The sequence below is a fragment of the Drosophila miranda genome, assembly GCF_003369915.1.
Source record: "Drosophila miranda strain MSH22 chromosome Y unlocalized genomic scaffold, D.miranda_PacBio2.1 Contig_Y1_pilon, whole genome shotgun sequence".
Taxonomy (NCBI): domain Eukaryota; kingdom Metazoa; phylum Arthropoda; class Insecta; order Diptera; family Drosophilidae; genus Drosophila; species Drosophila miranda.
In genome coordinates this window covers 12,244,912-12,262,698 of record NW_022881603.1, presented here as the reverse complement: position 1 = coordinate 12,262,698, position 17,787 = coordinate 12,244,912, and the positions used below count along the sequence as shown (strand labels likewise).

Sequence of the window (17,787 nt, the reverse complement as noted above, 5' to 3'; positions counted from 1 at the left end):
ATACAGGCCACTTATCCTTGGAGCCTAGCAAAAAGGATGGGCCGTGAAACCATAGCTCTGACTGGATAAGATGGTTGGGAAGCGAGCCTCTCGAGAGAATATCAGCAGGATTTAACGATGTGGGAACATAGCGCCATTCCATGGCTGCCGTCAACTCCTGAATTGATGCCACTCGATTTGCCACGAAAACTTGAAATTTAGCTGGCTCGTCCCTAATCCAAGATAATGCTGTTGACGAATCCGACCAGCAATAGAACCGACCTGTAAAGATTTCCATGTCCTTTACATTCTGCATGATTTTCGCAAGCAAATGGGATCCACTTAATTCCAGCTTAGGAATCGATATAGTCTTTAGCGGCGCCACTCGCGACTTTGAGCACAAAACGTGGCTCAAAGACTGGGCTTCCCTGAATACGACATACACGCTTCTAAGCTTGCATCACAGAATCCGTGAACTTCTGTAGCCACACTAGAACGAAGAACCAAGCGAGGAAATGAGATCCGAGAAATGCTTGCCAAACTATTTCTCAAGTCCATCCAAGTTGAATGCAACGCTGAGGGTAGGCTTTCATCCCAATCCAAATTTTCTCTCCAAAGCTGCTGAAGGAAGATTTTGCACCTGACAATGACTGGATTTATCAATCCAAGAGGGTCGTAGAACCGCGCAATCGTAGATAAAACCGACCGCTTTGATGGCTTTGAGTTTGTGTCCAGTGCGGACAAGGCAAAAAGCAGCTGATCCGAAGCAGGGTCTCACGCTAAGCCGAGAGTTTTGGTAATGTCGCTTCCATCATTAAACTTTAGGAACTTCTCTATGTCATCTTCAGGGGTTCCCTCAAGTACTTACTGGTGACTGGAGCACCATTTCCTAAGTCTAAAATTACCACGGGACAGTAAAGCTGATGTTTGGTGCATCTTGTCCATGACCTGTGCGACCGAATTACCGCCCGAAATAAGGTCATCCACGTAAAACTCCTGCCGCAGAGCAGCTGAGCCAAAAGGGTAGGACTCACCCTCGTCGATGGCCAGCTGGTGCATTGCGCGGACCGCTAAAAATGATACAGCCCTCGTCCCGTATGTGACGGTGTCTAATGTGTAGACTTGAACCTCGGACTCGATGGAATCTCGCCATAGGATGCACTGATACAAATTGTCGGGTGGAGACACTCGTACGCAGCGGTACATTTTACAAATGTCCCCAGTGAGAGCGACTGGATATGTTCGAAAGCGAATCAATATGTTAAACAATGCAGGCTGAATAACAGGGCCTGTCATCATCACATCATTTAGAGAATATCCAGTTGATGTAGCTGCGGATCCGTCGAAAACGACACGGAGTTTTGTCGTCGTACTGTCCTCCTTTAGGACACGGTGATGAGGCAAGAAATATTTGCAGAGACTACGGGAATCAGGGTTGACTTGGTGCATATGATGCAAATCAATGTACTCCCTCATAAAGGCGGAATACCGCTCCTTGAGTGTAGGAGTGTTGAGTGTTATTTAGCGGCAGACGAACTGCATACTCCCCGGATGGCAACCGTGAAAGGTGGCTTACGAAATGTGCTTCACAATCGTCTTCTTCTTTGGTATTCAAACCAGCCTCCACACAATTCTCGACTTCCCAAAACATACGAAGAGTTTTATCCAACCTTGCTTCCATCTCAGCTATCGAATCTGGACAATTGTGCGTAGCCAAAAGCGCCGAGCTTGATACCTTCTGTCCACCGCCAGATACGATCCACCCAAGCCGGGTGGATCACTCCACCCATCGGTGAGTTTGATTTGCCCAACGCAGAGGAGATCATAAAAAACGCTCGCACCAATGAGAACCCGTTGAGGATTAAAAAATGCAGGATCAGCGAGCTGAATGTTAGATGGAATACGCCAATCGGATACATTTACTGTCATACTTGGTTGAGAATCGGTAATCGTGGGGCGATGAGAGCAGTAAGTGTAGTTGTGTAAGCAGAGGTGCGAGAATGCATACAAATGCTTATGGTGGATCCCTCAGTAGAAACGCTGGTATCGCCCAGCCCAGACACAAGTGCAGACGATTGAGTTCTCCTAAGCTGAAGCTGCTGGGCGAACCTGGATGTGACGAGATGCAGCTGCGATCCTGAATCTAAGATGGCACGACAAGGAATTAAAACGCCAGACCGATTCCTAACGAGAACGACGGCTGTAGCCAGAAGCACGACATCAGAGTGAAGACCTTGGGCAGCAAGAGAGGTAGACGAAGGTAGAGACGAGCAACGGAAAGAGTGTCTGGTTGAACGGCCAGATCGGGAGGAGTAATACCTGGGCAGCCTTGTGTTGTGGGCTGTATACTATCGAAGTGCAACAAACTATGATGCCTACCGCCGCATACTCGACATTTTCCACTATTGCATGCGCGGGTCCGGTGCCCCGGCTTTAGGCAATTGAAGCATAGGGAAAGCTTCTTCACTTCTTTGTGGCGCAGCAACGGTGAGAGATTTCCGAATATCTTTCACGAGTATATTCCATGGCCCGCTGAGTGGCAAAAGACGCATACAGACGGGTCGGCGGAAGAGTTGGAAGCTACAAACGTTTTCTTAACCTGCGTATAGGAATGGTTTTTTCCCACCTCATCGCTACTAGCGTGTGTCGCTGTAGCATATTCCAACCGCTCCATTTTCTGGCAGCGTTGCTGCAAGAATTCGAAGAATTCCTCTGCGGTAGGTATAGCATCCGACGATGTGTGATCCTCCCATTTGGTTTGCGTCTTCGAATCCAACTTCTGCAACAGCATGTTGATGACCATGAATCCTGAAATCTCCTCAGCAGTTCCCAATGTCTGCAACGCTCGCATGTGTAAATTGACTGCATCCGAAAACTCCCGAAGCCTTTTAGCAGAAGGCGAGTCTACCCTTTTTAGCCCAAGAATCTTCTTGATGTGTGCCTGGAAAACAAGTCTTTTGTTATTAAAGCGTTTATTAAGTATATCCAGAGCCGCACGATAATTGGCACTGGAGAGCTCTAACGATCGAACCGAATCCAAAGCCGCATCAGCGAGGCAAGAGCGAAGGTGCTGGAATTTCTCGATGGCACTGAGATCCGCATCCGCTTCAATCACCGATTTGAACATTGCCATAAAATCCGAGAACTCGACGTATCCACCAGAAAACTTAGGCACCTTCAGCTCAGGAAGTCGCTGCTTGTGAGCCATGATGATGGTACTATGTCCGGAATGGCTTGGCAGAGTCGTAGAATGGGCAGCGGCGTGTGACTGGCTTACTTCAACAGCAGCCAGCAACTCAGCTTTCAACGATATGAAAAGAGTATCGAAGATTTCGCGCAGCTCACTCCCAATCTCGTTTTGATCGAGAGCCTCCAACTCATTATGGGCCTTATTAAATTCCTCTCGAATTTCTGCCAACATATCAAGGCGCACCTCGACTTCCGCGGCGGTCAGCTTATCGATTTTATTCCCCGCGAAGGATTCACCAAGCCTGTGCAATCGATCATATAATGACTGACTTTTACGCTTATACAGACTCAGTCTGGAATCGGATCGTTGTCCATGTTAACCGTTGTGCAATTCGACACAACAACGGAAAATGAAATACCGCTTAAGCGACGATGTATAGACGCGAGAGCGAGAATGCAAGACACGAAAAGTCAAGAACCGCGGCTGCAGCTGCGCAGAGAATGAGAGATTCGACGCTTAAAGTACCGGAATTTGTCTATAAATATTCCAGCCGCACTCTCACTGAATTTGCACTTTATACAAATACAAATGTATTTGTTGGTAGTTAAACTACCCAACAACAAAATATTGTATAAATAAGAAGTGTTTTAACGGAACGCGATTAAGCAATGGTTTTATATCACGTCGGGGTCACCAATGTTTGAGATGCCAAGCTTTTTTGGCACCTATGTGTTTCAAAAATGAAAAGAGATTTTGGGTTAAACTTTATAATTCGTATTTAATCTTGGTGGCTTAGCGGAAGCCGATTGCTTGCTATTGCCAGATAAACCTTATGCGAGGTTAGCATAGAACTAAACTATAGACGACGGCGTTAGATCAAAGTGATTGCCGAAGTGGCGGCAGCAGATCAAAGTAGTTGCCGAAGTGGCGGCGGCAGAGAGCCCCTTTAGCGGGAGAGCGCAGCAGCTCTGCAGAACGTCAACGTTTTACAACATAGGCGGCTCTCTCTGCTCATACAATACTAATGTTAAAGTTACGGTTATTCTTCAGCGGCTGGCCCGAACAAAAGCAATTCCGGATATTTACATTTATATCAAATCCGTTTTCAAGGCATAAATCAATGTACAATAAATCCCCTCGTTGAAGAGGTATAATCCGAATATGCCCCGCATTGTCCTGGGCACAGCCCTGAGAAATGTGCTATGCTAACTTGTTCAACGGCTGCCCGTCCACCTGCTGCTGCAGTTTCTCTGCAATTCCAGAAATCTGTGTGTGTATCTCTGCCACGGGCTGATTGGCATCGATTTGGTGCCAGTAGCTGGACTCCTGCTCGCAAATTCGATTGAACACCTCGGCCACTTTTTGCTGGAACTCTAGTTTCTCATAACTGCAATGAAATCGCAAAAGGTTTATTCAAGTGCAACTCATACAAGATAAAACGAGGGGGAACGTTGTGAGTTGCAGCGGACACCGCAACTCTACAGTTATACCCGATACTAAGTCAGTATGGCTCTCCTCCGGCAGACGCCGCTAATATTGAACGACACGACAAAGAGTGCGTGCGAGAGAGACAGAAAATCAGTCTGAGCGTGACGTCGGGGGCTGCGTAGCCAGTGCAAATTGATTTGTTCCTTTTGGCTATAAAAATGATCTGATCTGATCCAGATTCAGCAATCTGATAGATATGATCATTATCTATGATTCTGCGATTCTATGATTTTAGATTTCTCGTATCCTCAATATTGTGGATGCAACAGATTTTCGTCCTTTGTGAGGGCGGAAGGGGGTGGGGCGAAATTTTGAGATATACGTTTTAAAGTGAGATCTAACAGGAGTGCGGATACCAAATTTGGTTACTCTAGCCTTAATAGTCTCTAAGATTTGTGAGTATCCCCAGATTTTCATACTTTGCGGGGGCGGAAGGGGGTGTGGCGAAATTTTGAAACAAACTCGTCTCGGTCCGATATATTAGGAGTGTGGATACCAAATTTGGTTGCTCTAGCTTTTATAGTCTCTGAGATCTAGGCGCTTATGTTTTACTCTAAGCAAAGCCGGCTATGCCACGTGTGTGTTAGAGAGAGACAGGGCGAGAAAAAATGAAATTGTTTTCTTGCTGCTGGCTATAATAATAATACGATCTTATTCAGATTCTGCAGTCTAAAAGATATGGTCATTCTCTACGATTCTGCGTTTTTGGTTTTCTCGTATCTTTAAAATTGTGGATGCCAAAGATTTTCGTCCTTTGTGGAGCGGAAGTGGGCGGGGCGAAGTTTTGAAATATTTTTGTAGCAGTGACATATCACAGAAGTCTGGATCCAAAACATCGTTGCTCTATCTTTTGGCTTTTCCTCTCTGCTTTGTTCTTTTTTTTGTGATCTTTGTTAAGACTAGCGCGATCAGGCTTAGGCGGATCAAGTAATGTCTGTGCCATAGATTACGCAATCGCCCGGATGCATGCACACAAATAAAAAGGCAAAAAACGAACTTCAAAAGAAATTTGAAAGAAGACAATTGGAAAAATCCTTGCTGAGAGAGCGTCACTCCAGCTCTATTGAAAGATACCCTACAAAAAATATTGAGTGTTGTCCATTAAAAAGGGAGAAGAGAGAGAAGAAAGCCTGCAACAGATTGATATATGTACATATGTAAACAGATAAATAAAGTGATGAGTAGATAATTTAGATTACCTTTTCGATCAAAAAAATATGTGTTTAGGTATTTTAATTGGTTTAAAATGCAGAAACCCTTTCATGTGTCTGCGTTTTCAAAATAACATTTTAATTCATACCACACCGTAAAAATAACATTTTCGAACCCTTTGCAAACTCCCACCAGAAACTGCATAGATCGATTTCTGTTCAAGGTTCTGCAGTTTCTGGTTTTCCGCCACAAGTCCCACTTTTTCCCTCCCTTTTCGTTCTCAAAAAGGCGCCACAAACATCTTTATTCCATTTATTTATTTTTTCCCATACTAATTTGAACGAGAGCAGGCTCACCTCAACAATTCCAACAAGAATTCGTTTCTAAACATTTTTGCAAACTTTGCGAAAAAACTATCAAAGCCGTTGTTTCCCTCAAAAGAGCCCTTCAAAAATGCCACTGTCGCTGGTCAGAGGGGGTGGCATGGTGGCTAGGCAGTAGCATTGACAACGAAAGAGGAAATCCGCTGGCAGCCAACGACAGCCGCGTAACGGAGGAGCTTTGTGCCGCTTCGTGCTCAGAACAACGCCATTGGTAGCACCATCTCCGGGACCTGCAGGGCCCTGGTCTCAATCCCGAACAAAGCCGCGCAAAAAGAAAGCTAAAAAAATTCATTGGCATTTGCCGCAGTTGAATGCAAAATGATGCGCTTTTGTTGGCCAGCTGGCAAAAGGGACTATGAAGGATGGCGGCGGCGGAGAAGGGATAGCGAATATCCCACGCCATGCAAATAACAAACGTCAAAAAGAATTTATTTTTTTGTTGCAGTCGCCACACAGCAGTCTAAAAACCGTCGTTTTTCCACTCCGTCGCAGTCATTTCCGCCCGCCTGCGGCATCCGTGGCGTTGGCAGCTTCTGTCGGGCAAGAGACGCCAAAGCTAAAATTTCCATGCATATGCAATTTCAGGGAACCAGAGGAGGGTCAGCCGGAGCTTTATGATAACGAATATGCAGCAGCTGCTGGTGCTACCTCTGATGCTGCTCCTGATGCCAATGCCGACATTGAGGGCGAGGAAGACTATGCCGTGGCTGCCGAGGATGCGGATGAGCTGAGTGAACAGCTGCCATACGGCATTCAGAATGTGCGCAAGCGTCGCGTTCGCAGCGTTATGCCTCCCGCTCAACAGCTGCTGGCTCCTAGCCCTAACAGTGACGAGGTGAGCGCCATAATGCCCTCCAGCTGTGTGCTGCTATAATCCGCATGACTATCTCTTCCGCAGGTAACCTATCAGTCGCTGTGCCCCACCAATCGAGTCACCGTCAAGCTGGACAGCGGGGACTACCGCCCTAATCAGTATGTAGAGGTCACCTGTGCCCATAACTACGCCCCGCAGCCGCCGCGGGTTCACAACTATGACTACGTCTACAGGGGCAACGATCTGCTGCGGGCCCTGCTCGCGGAGCGGGGAGAGAAGCGCGAGGTGCGTCATAATCTAAGGTTACACAAATGAACAGCTCCCTAATGTCCCGAATCCATTGCAGATCTGCTCGGCGATAGGCTTCGCCTGCATCCAGCTCAACCGCACCATCCACCTGATCCGGCTGAACGATGCCTCCGGCTGCTGGGAATCCGAAACTCGAACGGTGCCATCCGGCTGTGAGTGCATGTGGCCCAAGCACAGCTACGGAGATATCGGCTTCTACCACCAGACACAGAAGCGGCACGGGGGCGTACGAGGACGTATCGCCCCCACCATTGACTACAGGCCAGGAGTGGGCTATCGCCAGCTGACAGTGCGAGCCCGGAGTCCCAAAGCCGGGCAGCGTAGTCGACGCGATGACTTGGGCTACGAGAGCTACGAGATGAATTAGTGGCACAGCGAGAGGCAATACCTGTGCAGGGAGCAGGGAGCAGTGAATGGAGGATATGCCAAGCACACTCAGAGTGTGCCCAACTGGATTTGTGGCGGCAGATTAGTAACTAAGTTGGATCCGCATAAATTATTTTCGCTTTAGTTTAGCCGTAACGGGAAGGTCCCTTAGTTAGTTCAGATAATTGTAATGAAATATTAATAAACAACTACAATGGAGCAACAACAGAGCGAGCTAATCCTTGGCGAGGCTTTCCGTGCACACAAAATCAAGGGGATTATGGAAATAAAATTACGCTTGGCATGCGGACTTACAATTAATCCAATCGCAGCGCCGCTTCACCGTCCTTAATCCGGTCTATATGCAATTCTTTATATGCCTTCGTTCCACACCTAACGTCGCCTGTCCCACGGACATCGATTCCGACGATTTATAGCATGGCTCTCATCGTAAATTAAAAACGAGGGGGAACGTTGTGAGTTGCTGCGGACACCGCAACTCCACGGTTATACCCGATACTAAGTCAGTATGGCTCTCCTCCGGCAGACGCCGCTAATATTAAACGACACGACAAAGAGTGCGTGCGAGAGAGACAGAAAATCAGTCTGAGCGTGACGTCGGGCGCTGCGTAGCCACTGCAAATTGATTTGTTCCTATTGGCTATAAAAATTATCTGATCTGATCCAGATTCAGCAATCTGATAGATATGGTCATTATCTATGATTCTGCGTTTTTAGTTTTCTCGAATGTGCAATATTGTGGATGCAACAGATTTTCGTTCTTTGTGAGGGCGGAAGGGGGTGGGGCGAAATTTTGAGATACACGTTTTATAGTAAGATCTAACAGGAGTGCGGATACCAAATTTGGTTACTCTAGCCTTAATAGTCTCTGAGATTTTTGAATATCCCCAGATTTTCGTCCTTTGCGGGGGCGGAATTTTGAAACAAACTCGTCTCGGTCCGATATATTAGGAGTATGGATACCAAATTTGGTTGCTCTAGCTTTTGTAGTCTCTGAGATCTAGGCGCTAATGTTTTACTCTAAGCAAAGCCGCCTATGCTACGTGTGTGTTAGAGAGAGACAGGGCGAGAAAAAATGAAATTGTTTTCTTGATGCTGGCTATAATAATAATACGATCCAATTCAGATTCCGCAGTCTTAAAGATATGGCCATTCTCTACAATTCTACGTTTTTGGTTTTCTCATATCTTTAAAATTGTGGATGCCACAGATTTTAGTCCTTTGTGGGGGCGGAAGTGGGCGGGGCGAAGTTTTGAAATATTTTTGTAGCAGTGACATATCACAGAAGTCTGGATCCAAAACATCGTTGCTCTAGCTCTTATAGTCTTTGAGCACTAGGCGCTAATAGGGACGGACAGACGGACAGACGGACGGACAGACGGACAGACAGACATGGCTCAATCGACTCGGCTATTGATGCTGATCAAGAATATATATACTTTATGGGGTCGGAAACGATTCCTTCTGGACGTTACACACATCCACTTTTACCACAAATCTAATATATCCCAATACTCATTTTGAGTATCGGGTATAAAAAAGACGAGGGGGAACGTTGTGAGTTGCTGCGGACACCGCAACTCTACGCTTATACCCGATACTAAGTCAGTATGGCTCTCCTCCGGCAGACGCCGCTAATATTAAACGACACGACAAAGAGTGCGTGCGAGAGAGACAGAAAATCAGTCTGAGCGTGACGTCGGGCGCTGCGTAGCCACTGCAAATTGATTTGTTCCTATTGGCTATAAAAATGATCTGATCTGATCCAGATTCAGCAATCTGATAGATATGGTTATTATGTATGATTCTGCGTTTTTAGTTTTCTCGAATGTGCAATATTGTGGATGCAACAGATTTTCGTCCTTTGTGGGGGCGGAAAGGGGTAAGGCGAAATTTTGAGATACACGTTTTATAGTAAGATCTAACAGGAGTGCGGATACCAAATTTGGTTACTCTAGCCTTAATAGTCTCTGAGATTTGTGAATATCCCCAGATTTTCATACTTTGCGGGGGCGGAAGGGGGTGTGGCGAAATTTTGAAACAAACTCGTCTCGGTCCGATATATTAGGAGTATGGATACCAAATTTGGTTGCTCTAGCTTTTATAGTCTCTGAGATCTAGGCGCTAATGTTTTACTCTAAGCAAAGCCACCTATGCTACGTGTGTGTTAGAGAGAGACAGGGCGAGAAAAAATGAAATTGTTTTCTTAATGCTGGCTATAATAATAATACGATCCAATTCAGATTCTGCAGTCTAAAAGATATAGTCATTCTTTACGATTCTGCGTCTTTGGTTTTCTTGTATCTTTAAAATTGTGGATGCCACAGATTTTCGTCCTTTGTCGGGGGCGGAAGTGGGCCGGGCGAAGTTTTGAAATATTTTTGTAGCAGTGACATATCACAGAAGTCTGGATCCAAAACATCGTTGCTCTAGCTCTTATAGTCTTTGAGCACTAGGCGCTAATAGGGACGGACAGACGGACAGACAGACAGGGCTCAATCGACTCGGCTATTGATGCTGATCAAGAATATATATACTTTATGGGGTCGGAAACGATTCCTTCTGGACGTTTCACACATCCATTTTCACCACAAATCTAATATACCCCAATACTCATTTTGAGTATCGGGTATAATAAGATAAGAACCTACCGCTCTTCTCCGTATTTACCGCGACTCAAAAGGTTATCTGAAGCTGTTTTCAGGTAAAAAACTGCGTCGGGCTTGATGAGTCCCCGTTCCGGGGCATAGCACCAGTCAAAGTCCAATCCCTTGGCTGCGGTATAGGCCACGACAGAGTAGGAATATCGATCCACAATCAACGTTGTGCCGGCCAAAAGCTCCTTCCGGATTTTGTTCATGTACTCCCAGCGGTTCGCCGAGAACATCAAATGTATCACCTCGTCGGTCAGATCGTTGCTGTTGGTCAGGTACGAGTTTATCACCTGGCCAGTACTGGATTCCCGCTCCGGAAAGTTCACGGACAGCGTTGGAATGCCCTTCGACTTGAGAAACTCAGCTGCAATCGAAAAGTTATTGTGTGAAGCGGAAGCCACTTTCGCGAAAAGTACAACTTACCCAGGAGTCTGCTCTGTGTCGTCTTGCCGCTGCGGTCGCAGCCTTCGAAAACGAAAAGGGCTCCACGTTTACCGACGCTCATTGCGTTAGTTGTGAAATCGTTCTATATTTTAAAGCAATAGTGAAATTTTCCAGGGCTGCACAGTCGTATGAACGTATTTTGGCGCCAAATTTTTAGAGCTATTTTGCAACGATTGTTTTGCGAAATTTATCCCGAAAAATGTGAAATTACCTCACGTCATGTCATGTAAATTAATTAAAAGCTCTGTTTTAATTGTTTGTTATAAAATTTTTGGATAAAATCAGTGCTGCCAACTTTTCAACAGGAAAAAATTATATTTTTAAGCTATCAAAGGCAGGAATAATTTTTTTATTAAAGTGATATTTAGTTTTTTAATTAACTCATGTACCAAGTAAAAATCCCGCACCTCGTAGTCAAGCCAACACTTCGCATTAAAAAAGGCCAGATCTTTAGGGAAGAAGCGAAATCGGCAGCCCTGTATAAAATGGTTCTTTTCAGCATTCACCTGGTATTTTAAAGTAAAGACATCTACGGTCATACTGCAGGGCATAGAAAATACGCGTTATATTTGTGGTATTTTTTCCGGTATCTAAGAAAATTGCAAGGTGTGTGGCCTAGAGAGGGTCACAAAATCAAACGAACTATTAGAACGACTTAACATTTTGTTATTTAAATTTTTATGGAAAATATGCGTAAAACACAAGAAAATCAATGCGGCTTGTGTTAAAGTAAGCCACATCTCTCGCCGTACTGCCACCGCAATGTGTTGAAAGCAAATAGCGGTCGGAAATGCGATTTTGCCAGTCTTGGATGTCCGTCCACGACCCAAAACAAGAAAAATTCGCAAACCGCCACAACGAAGTGGCGATGCGCTGCAATTGAGAATTGAGGTATTCATACAGCATATCATATCACCAGCAAAGCCACTAACTGTGCCGTCGCATCCACTCATTGTGCTAACCGACAAACCCATACGACATAGAACTGGAAAATGGCTTTTCTGTGCCGAAACCAATTGAGAACATTCATCTGTTACAAACACCGCGTGTTTTTTGCGTAGCGTGCAAAACAACGCTGTCATCTGTCGATAATTTTATCGGCTGCCTTGTTTGTGCCCCTGTTATCGCGCAAGGACCACGAGAGCGCCTGCCGCTCGCTCGCCGAAAACATTTCGCCAGTGGGGGGATGGTGTGAAAAAAGTGCGTGCGGAATTGTTTATAGGCTAAGAAAAAGGGCATTAGCAGCGCCCTGCACAAGCTACATATAATCGGCTAATTTGGCTCGAGTTGAACACCTACGGATCGCCTGGCGGCTGCTTACACAATGTGGCAGGACATCCCGTGCCGTATGCTTATGTAGAAGGCTGTGCTTCCCCCCTTTCATCGCGAAAGCTATCAGCTATCAGGCACATTCCGACCCGAATGCTGGGACTGACTTCTAGATAGGTACAGGTACTGCCCATGATCTCAGGTCTTCCCTCCCGCGACACAAGTTAGCCCAACGGACGACTTCGGTGATAGAGAGCAATAGGGCAATGGCAAACAACAACCACCCGCACGGCCACCTCAGCCAGGCAGCCCAGAACCCATCCTGGAACCCGTTGCAAGTAAGTAGCTATTCGGCCATCTGGAAGTCGCACCTTGCTGACTGAAAAAATCTCAATCTCCAGATACCATCGTACATTCCACGGCAGCCGCAGCTGGCGCACATGTCGAACGAACGGCCCATGGTGCGCTCGCCCCTGGCCTGGCATGCCGCCCAGCCACCGCCACCGCCAGATGCCCTTTACAATTTTATGTCGGCTAATCATAAAAACGTAATTAGGAAACCGAAAGCAGAATCAGAAAACTAGACGCATGTTCAAATCTCCCGCCTAGCCAGTAGAATAGTTTCCTTCTTTAGCAGTTTATCTGCTGTAATCATTATTTGCTTTCTTGTTGTGTGTTTGTCGCCTGCTGCCACCCTGCACTGTATATCTTGTGATTGTCCCTGCAAAATGTCGCGATAGTATTTGCAGCAATGTCCTAACACACTCTCACTCTCCACAGCTGGATCACAATCATCAAATGAATCCCTTGCTGGCGCCGCCATACTCTGGGACCTTGCCATTCGACTCCATGGACCTCTCCTTGCAGTCCGCACGCAGCGCGGCCCAGCCGCTGGCCAAGCAGCCCCAGCAATCCCAACAGCAGCCGCAGCAGCAGCAGCAATCGCTCATGCATGCCCCCAACTATCCAACGATGTAAGAGCCATGTAAAATCTTCATAGCCCCAAGCCGAGCTAATCTCCATATGTTTCCGTTTCAAGCAGCCAAAACCTAGCGACAAATGCAGCGCCAACCAGCGCACAGCTGCAACAACAGCAAGGCCACCTGGCAGCCATGGCGGCGGCTCATGCCATGCTGCAGTCGAGCAACCAGAATGCAGCATCTTCCTTGGTCCTCTCCAATGGCAGCGACTGTGAATCGCTGTTACCGCGGCCGCCACCCACGGCTAACCTTCCACCCGGCAGCAGCAGCAACCATACCGGCAGCAACAACAACATCCCCAGCCCGCAATACATGCAGAATCGCGACGAGAACTTTAAACTGTCGCAGCTGAAGCGCAGCTTCGAGCAGGAGGTGCTATCTTTGAAGAACTTGCAGAAGGACAAGCTGTCGCCGCACAATCTCCAGCATCAGCAACAGCATGCGAATAAAAAGCGTGAGTTCACATTTGTCTTTATTCGAACGTCAGCTAATCATTTTCTAATCCTAAACAGCCTCACCCTTGCGCAACTATCATCAGCAACAACAGCAGCCGCAGCCTCCGTACAACTTAACCCCAAAATACAATGGTCCCCAAACGCCGCCAACTCCGCAGTCGCCATTGGCCGGACCTCCGCACCAGATGCACTCTCCCACAATAGACTACAATCAGCTGCATCTGCACCACCAGCTGAATAGTGGAGTAGGAGGCAGCCACGGTGGAGGCGGCTACCAACACATGCAGCAGGACCAGCCCCAGCCGCAACATTTGCACTATCATAATCAGCATGTGGGCAATCAGCCTGTTTCGGCCGTTTCACCCCTACATCCGCCACCGCCCTATTTAGTTAGCTCTCAGTTCCACGCACAACAACAGAGTACAGGCCAGCAGCAGCAGCAAGCACCATCAACGCCCCAACAGACGACAAATCATTCCCGCAGCTCGCAACTGACGAATCTCGAGTCGATGGCCAAGCAGAAGACGCAACTGGAGACGGAGAATCAGACTGTAATCACGGATCTATCCTATCGAAATGCGACGCCTTCGTTGCCACCCGCTCCGGCGGTAGAGGTGGAGAAACCACCAGTAACAGATGCCCCCGAATCACCCTACCTGACCACCTCCAACGAGGAGTCGCTGGAGTCGAATAGCAACAGCAGTAACAGCCGCAAACGTCGCAAGCGGAAATCCAGCCTTCTCATGCGGGTTACGCCCAATGAGAATGCGCCCGAGGGAGGAGGAGGCGCCAGTGCCAGCTCCACCACCATGCACCAGCAGCCAGGAAACACACCCAGCATACACAGTAACATCTGCAGTCCAAAGCATTCGCCCAAAATCGCGGGCTCCGACTTCCAACCCTTTGGAATGCAGTTCGAGTCGCAGAATGACAAGACGCCGCAGGAGAACGGACGGGGATCCTCGCCATCGCCAACGGAGAACAGCAACAGCTCCACGCTCTACAACGACGAAAATCCCAAGACGAAGAAGCAGCGGCAGGCCCTGCTCCAAAGAAACCTGACCGAGCAGCAGCGTATACAGCACGAGGATGAACCCGATAAGCCAGTGAAGCACACTCCCCCGACCATGCCACCCCCGAGTCCGCAAAGCAATAGCAGCAGCAGCAGTTCGCGCAGCTCCAGCGGCAACACGCACAGCAGCCATAGTAGTCATGCTACTGGCAACGATATCCGGCTGCCGGAGAAGCCGGAGAACGATGAAACCAATGCCACTACCGACACGCCCGCCTCGCCGGCTCTCGTGGAGCAGGGAAACATTGATGCTAAGCCGGCGGTGAGTGTGCACGAGTGCGATGAAGAGGAGGAGACAGTAGGCGGCGGCGGTGCCACCAAGGAGCCAGAATCACCCCCTCAACCAGCACCGGCGCCTTCCATACCACAAGTGCCAGAAACAGCCGGAACAGCAGCATCTCCAGCTCAAGAAACACCACCTGCGGTCAACTCTGAACACTCTACGTTTGGAGAGGTAGAGGATAAGCTGGAGGAGATGTTTGCTGGCATCGAGGAGGAGCCGGAACAGAATGGCCCACCGGAAAAGCCTGCCCAGCCAGCCGGAGACGCAGTAGCGCACGACTTGAGCGCTCAGCTGGCTCTGGACAGCGCCAAAGATGAGGATAAGCCTGCGGGAACGAGGACACCATTGTCAGCTTCAACTGCAACAAATCTTTCAGTCCCCATGCCCGAGGTGCGACCCGTAGCCACCAAGGCAGCGAAGAAGTCGACCCTTCCCAGTCCTGTGCACAGCCCCACGCCAGAAACTCGCTCCACATCCACGCCTTTGACTGGCACCGAGGACATCAAGTCTCCTAGCATCCAAACCCCTTCGAATGACGCGAATTCGCGCCGGCTGCCACCCCGAAGGCTCTCTATAGGCATGGACGCCTCCCTGCTGCGCTTCGTAATCGATGAGCCCTCAGACAAGGCCAAGAAAGCCGTGGGGCGTGGCAGAAAGCGGGCAGCAGCCGAACCAGAGCTCGACAGCGAGGATGATGACAAGCCCAGTACCTCGGCAGCAGCAGCAGCGGCGTTGGCAGTGCGCCAGCAGAACGAGGTGGCTGCCGCCAAAGCAGCGATCGCCAAGCCCACAGCGAGTAAGAAAAAGAACGCGGGCGGTAAGTGCAAAAAAGGGGCAGCGGGGAAGAGTAAGGCCAAGCAGAATGGAAAGAAGTCGGCCGCTGGAGGTCGCAAGCCGCCGACCACCGACGAAGACAGCACTCCAGCGCCTACGAATGGAGGAGGAGGCGTTGATCTACGCTTCAAGTCGCCCTTCATACTGATCAAGCCGGACGGCAGTGTGAGCATCAAAAACACACACAGCGCCGAGGACGTCAACGAGAAGCAGACCAAGGCCAAGAAGGCGCCCCACGAGAGGAAGAGTCTGCGCGGAATGCACAGCTCAACACTGAGTAACCGCTACGATGCGGATACCACCGACTCAACCTGGATCTGTGTGTTCTGCAAGCGAGGACCGCACAAAATGGGCCTGGGCGACCTTTTCGGACCCTATCTGGTGTCCATCGACTGCGAAGAGTACTGGGCGGCTCTGCAGGCGCCCGGAAGCCAGGATTTCGATGGAGTCTTCGTCAGCAAGCGCAGACGAGAGGACATGGTCCAGCACCGACGTAACCTGCCCGTAGTGCCTGCCACACTGGCACACATCATGCAGGCACCGAAGATCAGTATGGTAAGCTGGAATGCGCTATTCTAGCCATTCGAATTTTTTATTTTCAATCTCTTTCAGCACAAGCGGAAGCGCAAGCAGATCCACGACAGCATGTACGCCTACAGGGATGATCCGAACGAGTCGCTCTCGCAGTCCTCCCAGGATCCTCTCGACTGCTCAACTGAGAACAGGTTCGTGGAGACGTTTCGCGGCATGTGTAAGACATCGGACCACGGTTACGAGGTCTGGCTGCATGAGGACTGCGCCGTCTGGACAAACGACATCCAGCTGATCGGCGCCCATGTAAACGGTCTGGATGCCGCTGTGTGGGATAGCACGCGATACCAGTGCGCAGTCTGTTTCCAAACGGGGGCCAGTGTCTGCTGCTTCCAGCGGTGCTGCAAGGCTACTGCCCATGTGCCCTGTGCGCGCTCGATCAACTGGACTCTGGACGAGCAGGAACGTAAAGTATTCTGCCAGATGCATGGGCAGTTGGAGTCACAGACACACTTACAGCCGCCGGAATTCTTCAAAGCTGAGCCTGTGGCAGCAGCTCCGCCAGCCGTTGCCCCACCACCCAAGTTTGATGTCAGTTCGCTTCCCTGAGTACGAGTTCGCGTCCGGGACTGTCTCCTGATCGCCAAGCGTTAAGCGTTGAGCGCAGCCTCTTTCTCTGGCTCTCCCCGAAGCCGCTGCCCCTTGTCCACCGCACTCTATACTTAGGCTTTGTGAATAAGTTTCCCGGCCCGGGGGTGTTTCATAATAGCGTAAGAAGTGTTTTGTACAAATCCGCTGTACATTTTACAGGCTTTGATGCACAGCACAGGAGATATCAAAGCGTCTCTATGCTCTAGTTAGATTCCTTTCACAAATCCTTAGTTGTCCATACTTAAATTATTCTTTCGATGTGCGCAGACGCGCCCTAGCACTGTGCCCTTTACATTAGTACCTTTTAGTTTAAATTAATTTAATGCTCCTCCACCAGCATCACGTATGCCAATTGATAATTTGATTCAGTTGAGTGTCATGTACATCAACAAATACTCCCTGCCATACTCCATCCGACAGCCAACTGAATATACCAGGACGAATCACGATAGCGCCGAAAATGCGAAAATCCAATTGATACATATGTGTGCAATGTGCACAGCATTCACTGGAGTAGAGGTTGCAGCAATGTAGGGTATAAACAGAGAAGAGAGAACATTCGAAGCCCCTTTCAAAATGGAAAACAATTGTAAAACAATATTAGTATAAAGTATAAATAATAAATAATATTAATAATTATACTAATGGTAAGGTATTCGTATAAATAGGACCTTGTACGTATTGATGATAATTTTAAATTCTAAACATATAAACAATAAAAACTTAATCTCACAAGCAACGCAAAATCATTCGAAATATATCGGGGCGAATATTCAGAATCAGAATAGTAACAAAAGGCTATTTCTTGCATAGCTTCCTACTTTCGCCCACAAGCATTGTTGACTCTTACCGGGTCTTCGTACTTTGATTTCGATTTCTTTGGATATAATAAACTACTCGTCTTTCTACCTC

At 48.2% G+C, this 17,787-nt stretch overlaps 2 protein-coding genes across 4 annotated transcripts; one reads left to right on the top strand and one right to left on the bottom strand.

The window, feature by feature from the left end:
* Window positions 1-4,241: 4,241 nt before the first annotated feature.
* LOC117191273 (thymidylate kinase-like) lies at window positions 4,242-10,891 on the bottom strand. The gene is made up of 3 exons (XM_033396183.1): window positions 10,780-10,891; window positions 10,354-10,720; window positions 4,242-4,556 (listed from the first exon to the last, which is right to left on the bottom strand). Exons 1-3 carry the CDS (start codon window positions 10,859-10,861, stop codon window positions 4,370-4,372), a joined length of 636 nt encoding a protein of 211 aa, XP_033252074.1. The 5' UTR covers window positions 10,862-10,891; the 3' UTR covers window positions 4,242-4,369.
* Window positions 10,892-11,462: 571 nt separating this feature from the next.
* On the top strand, window positions 11,463-17,622 carry LOC108159301 (uncharacterized protein CG5098). 3 transcript variants are annotated; one of them, XM_017292471.2, is made up of 6 exons: window positions 11,463-12,407; window positions 12,471-12,617; window positions 12,850-13,043; window positions 13,109-13,503; window positions 13,562-16,248; window positions 16,306-17,622. In XM_017292471.2, the coding sequence occupies exons 1-6, from the start codon at window positions 12,336-12,338 to the stop codon at window positions 16,831-16,833; spliced, it is 4,023 nt and encodes a 1,340-aa protein (XP_017147960.2). In that variant the 5' UTR covers window positions 11,463-12,335; the 3' UTR covers window positions 16,834-17,622. The 3 variants fall into 3 exon arrangements, with proteins under 3 accessions (XP_017147960.2, XP_017147961.2, XP_033251561.1); XM_017292472.2 differs by having other exon boundaries at window positions 11,464-12,407; window positions 13,112-13,503; window positions 16,306-17,621; XM_033395670.1 differs by lacking the exon at window positions 12,471-12,617 and having other exon boundaries at window positions 11,464-12,407; window positions 16,306-17,621.
* The last annotated feature ends 165 nt before the right edge of the window (window positions 17,623-17,787 follow it).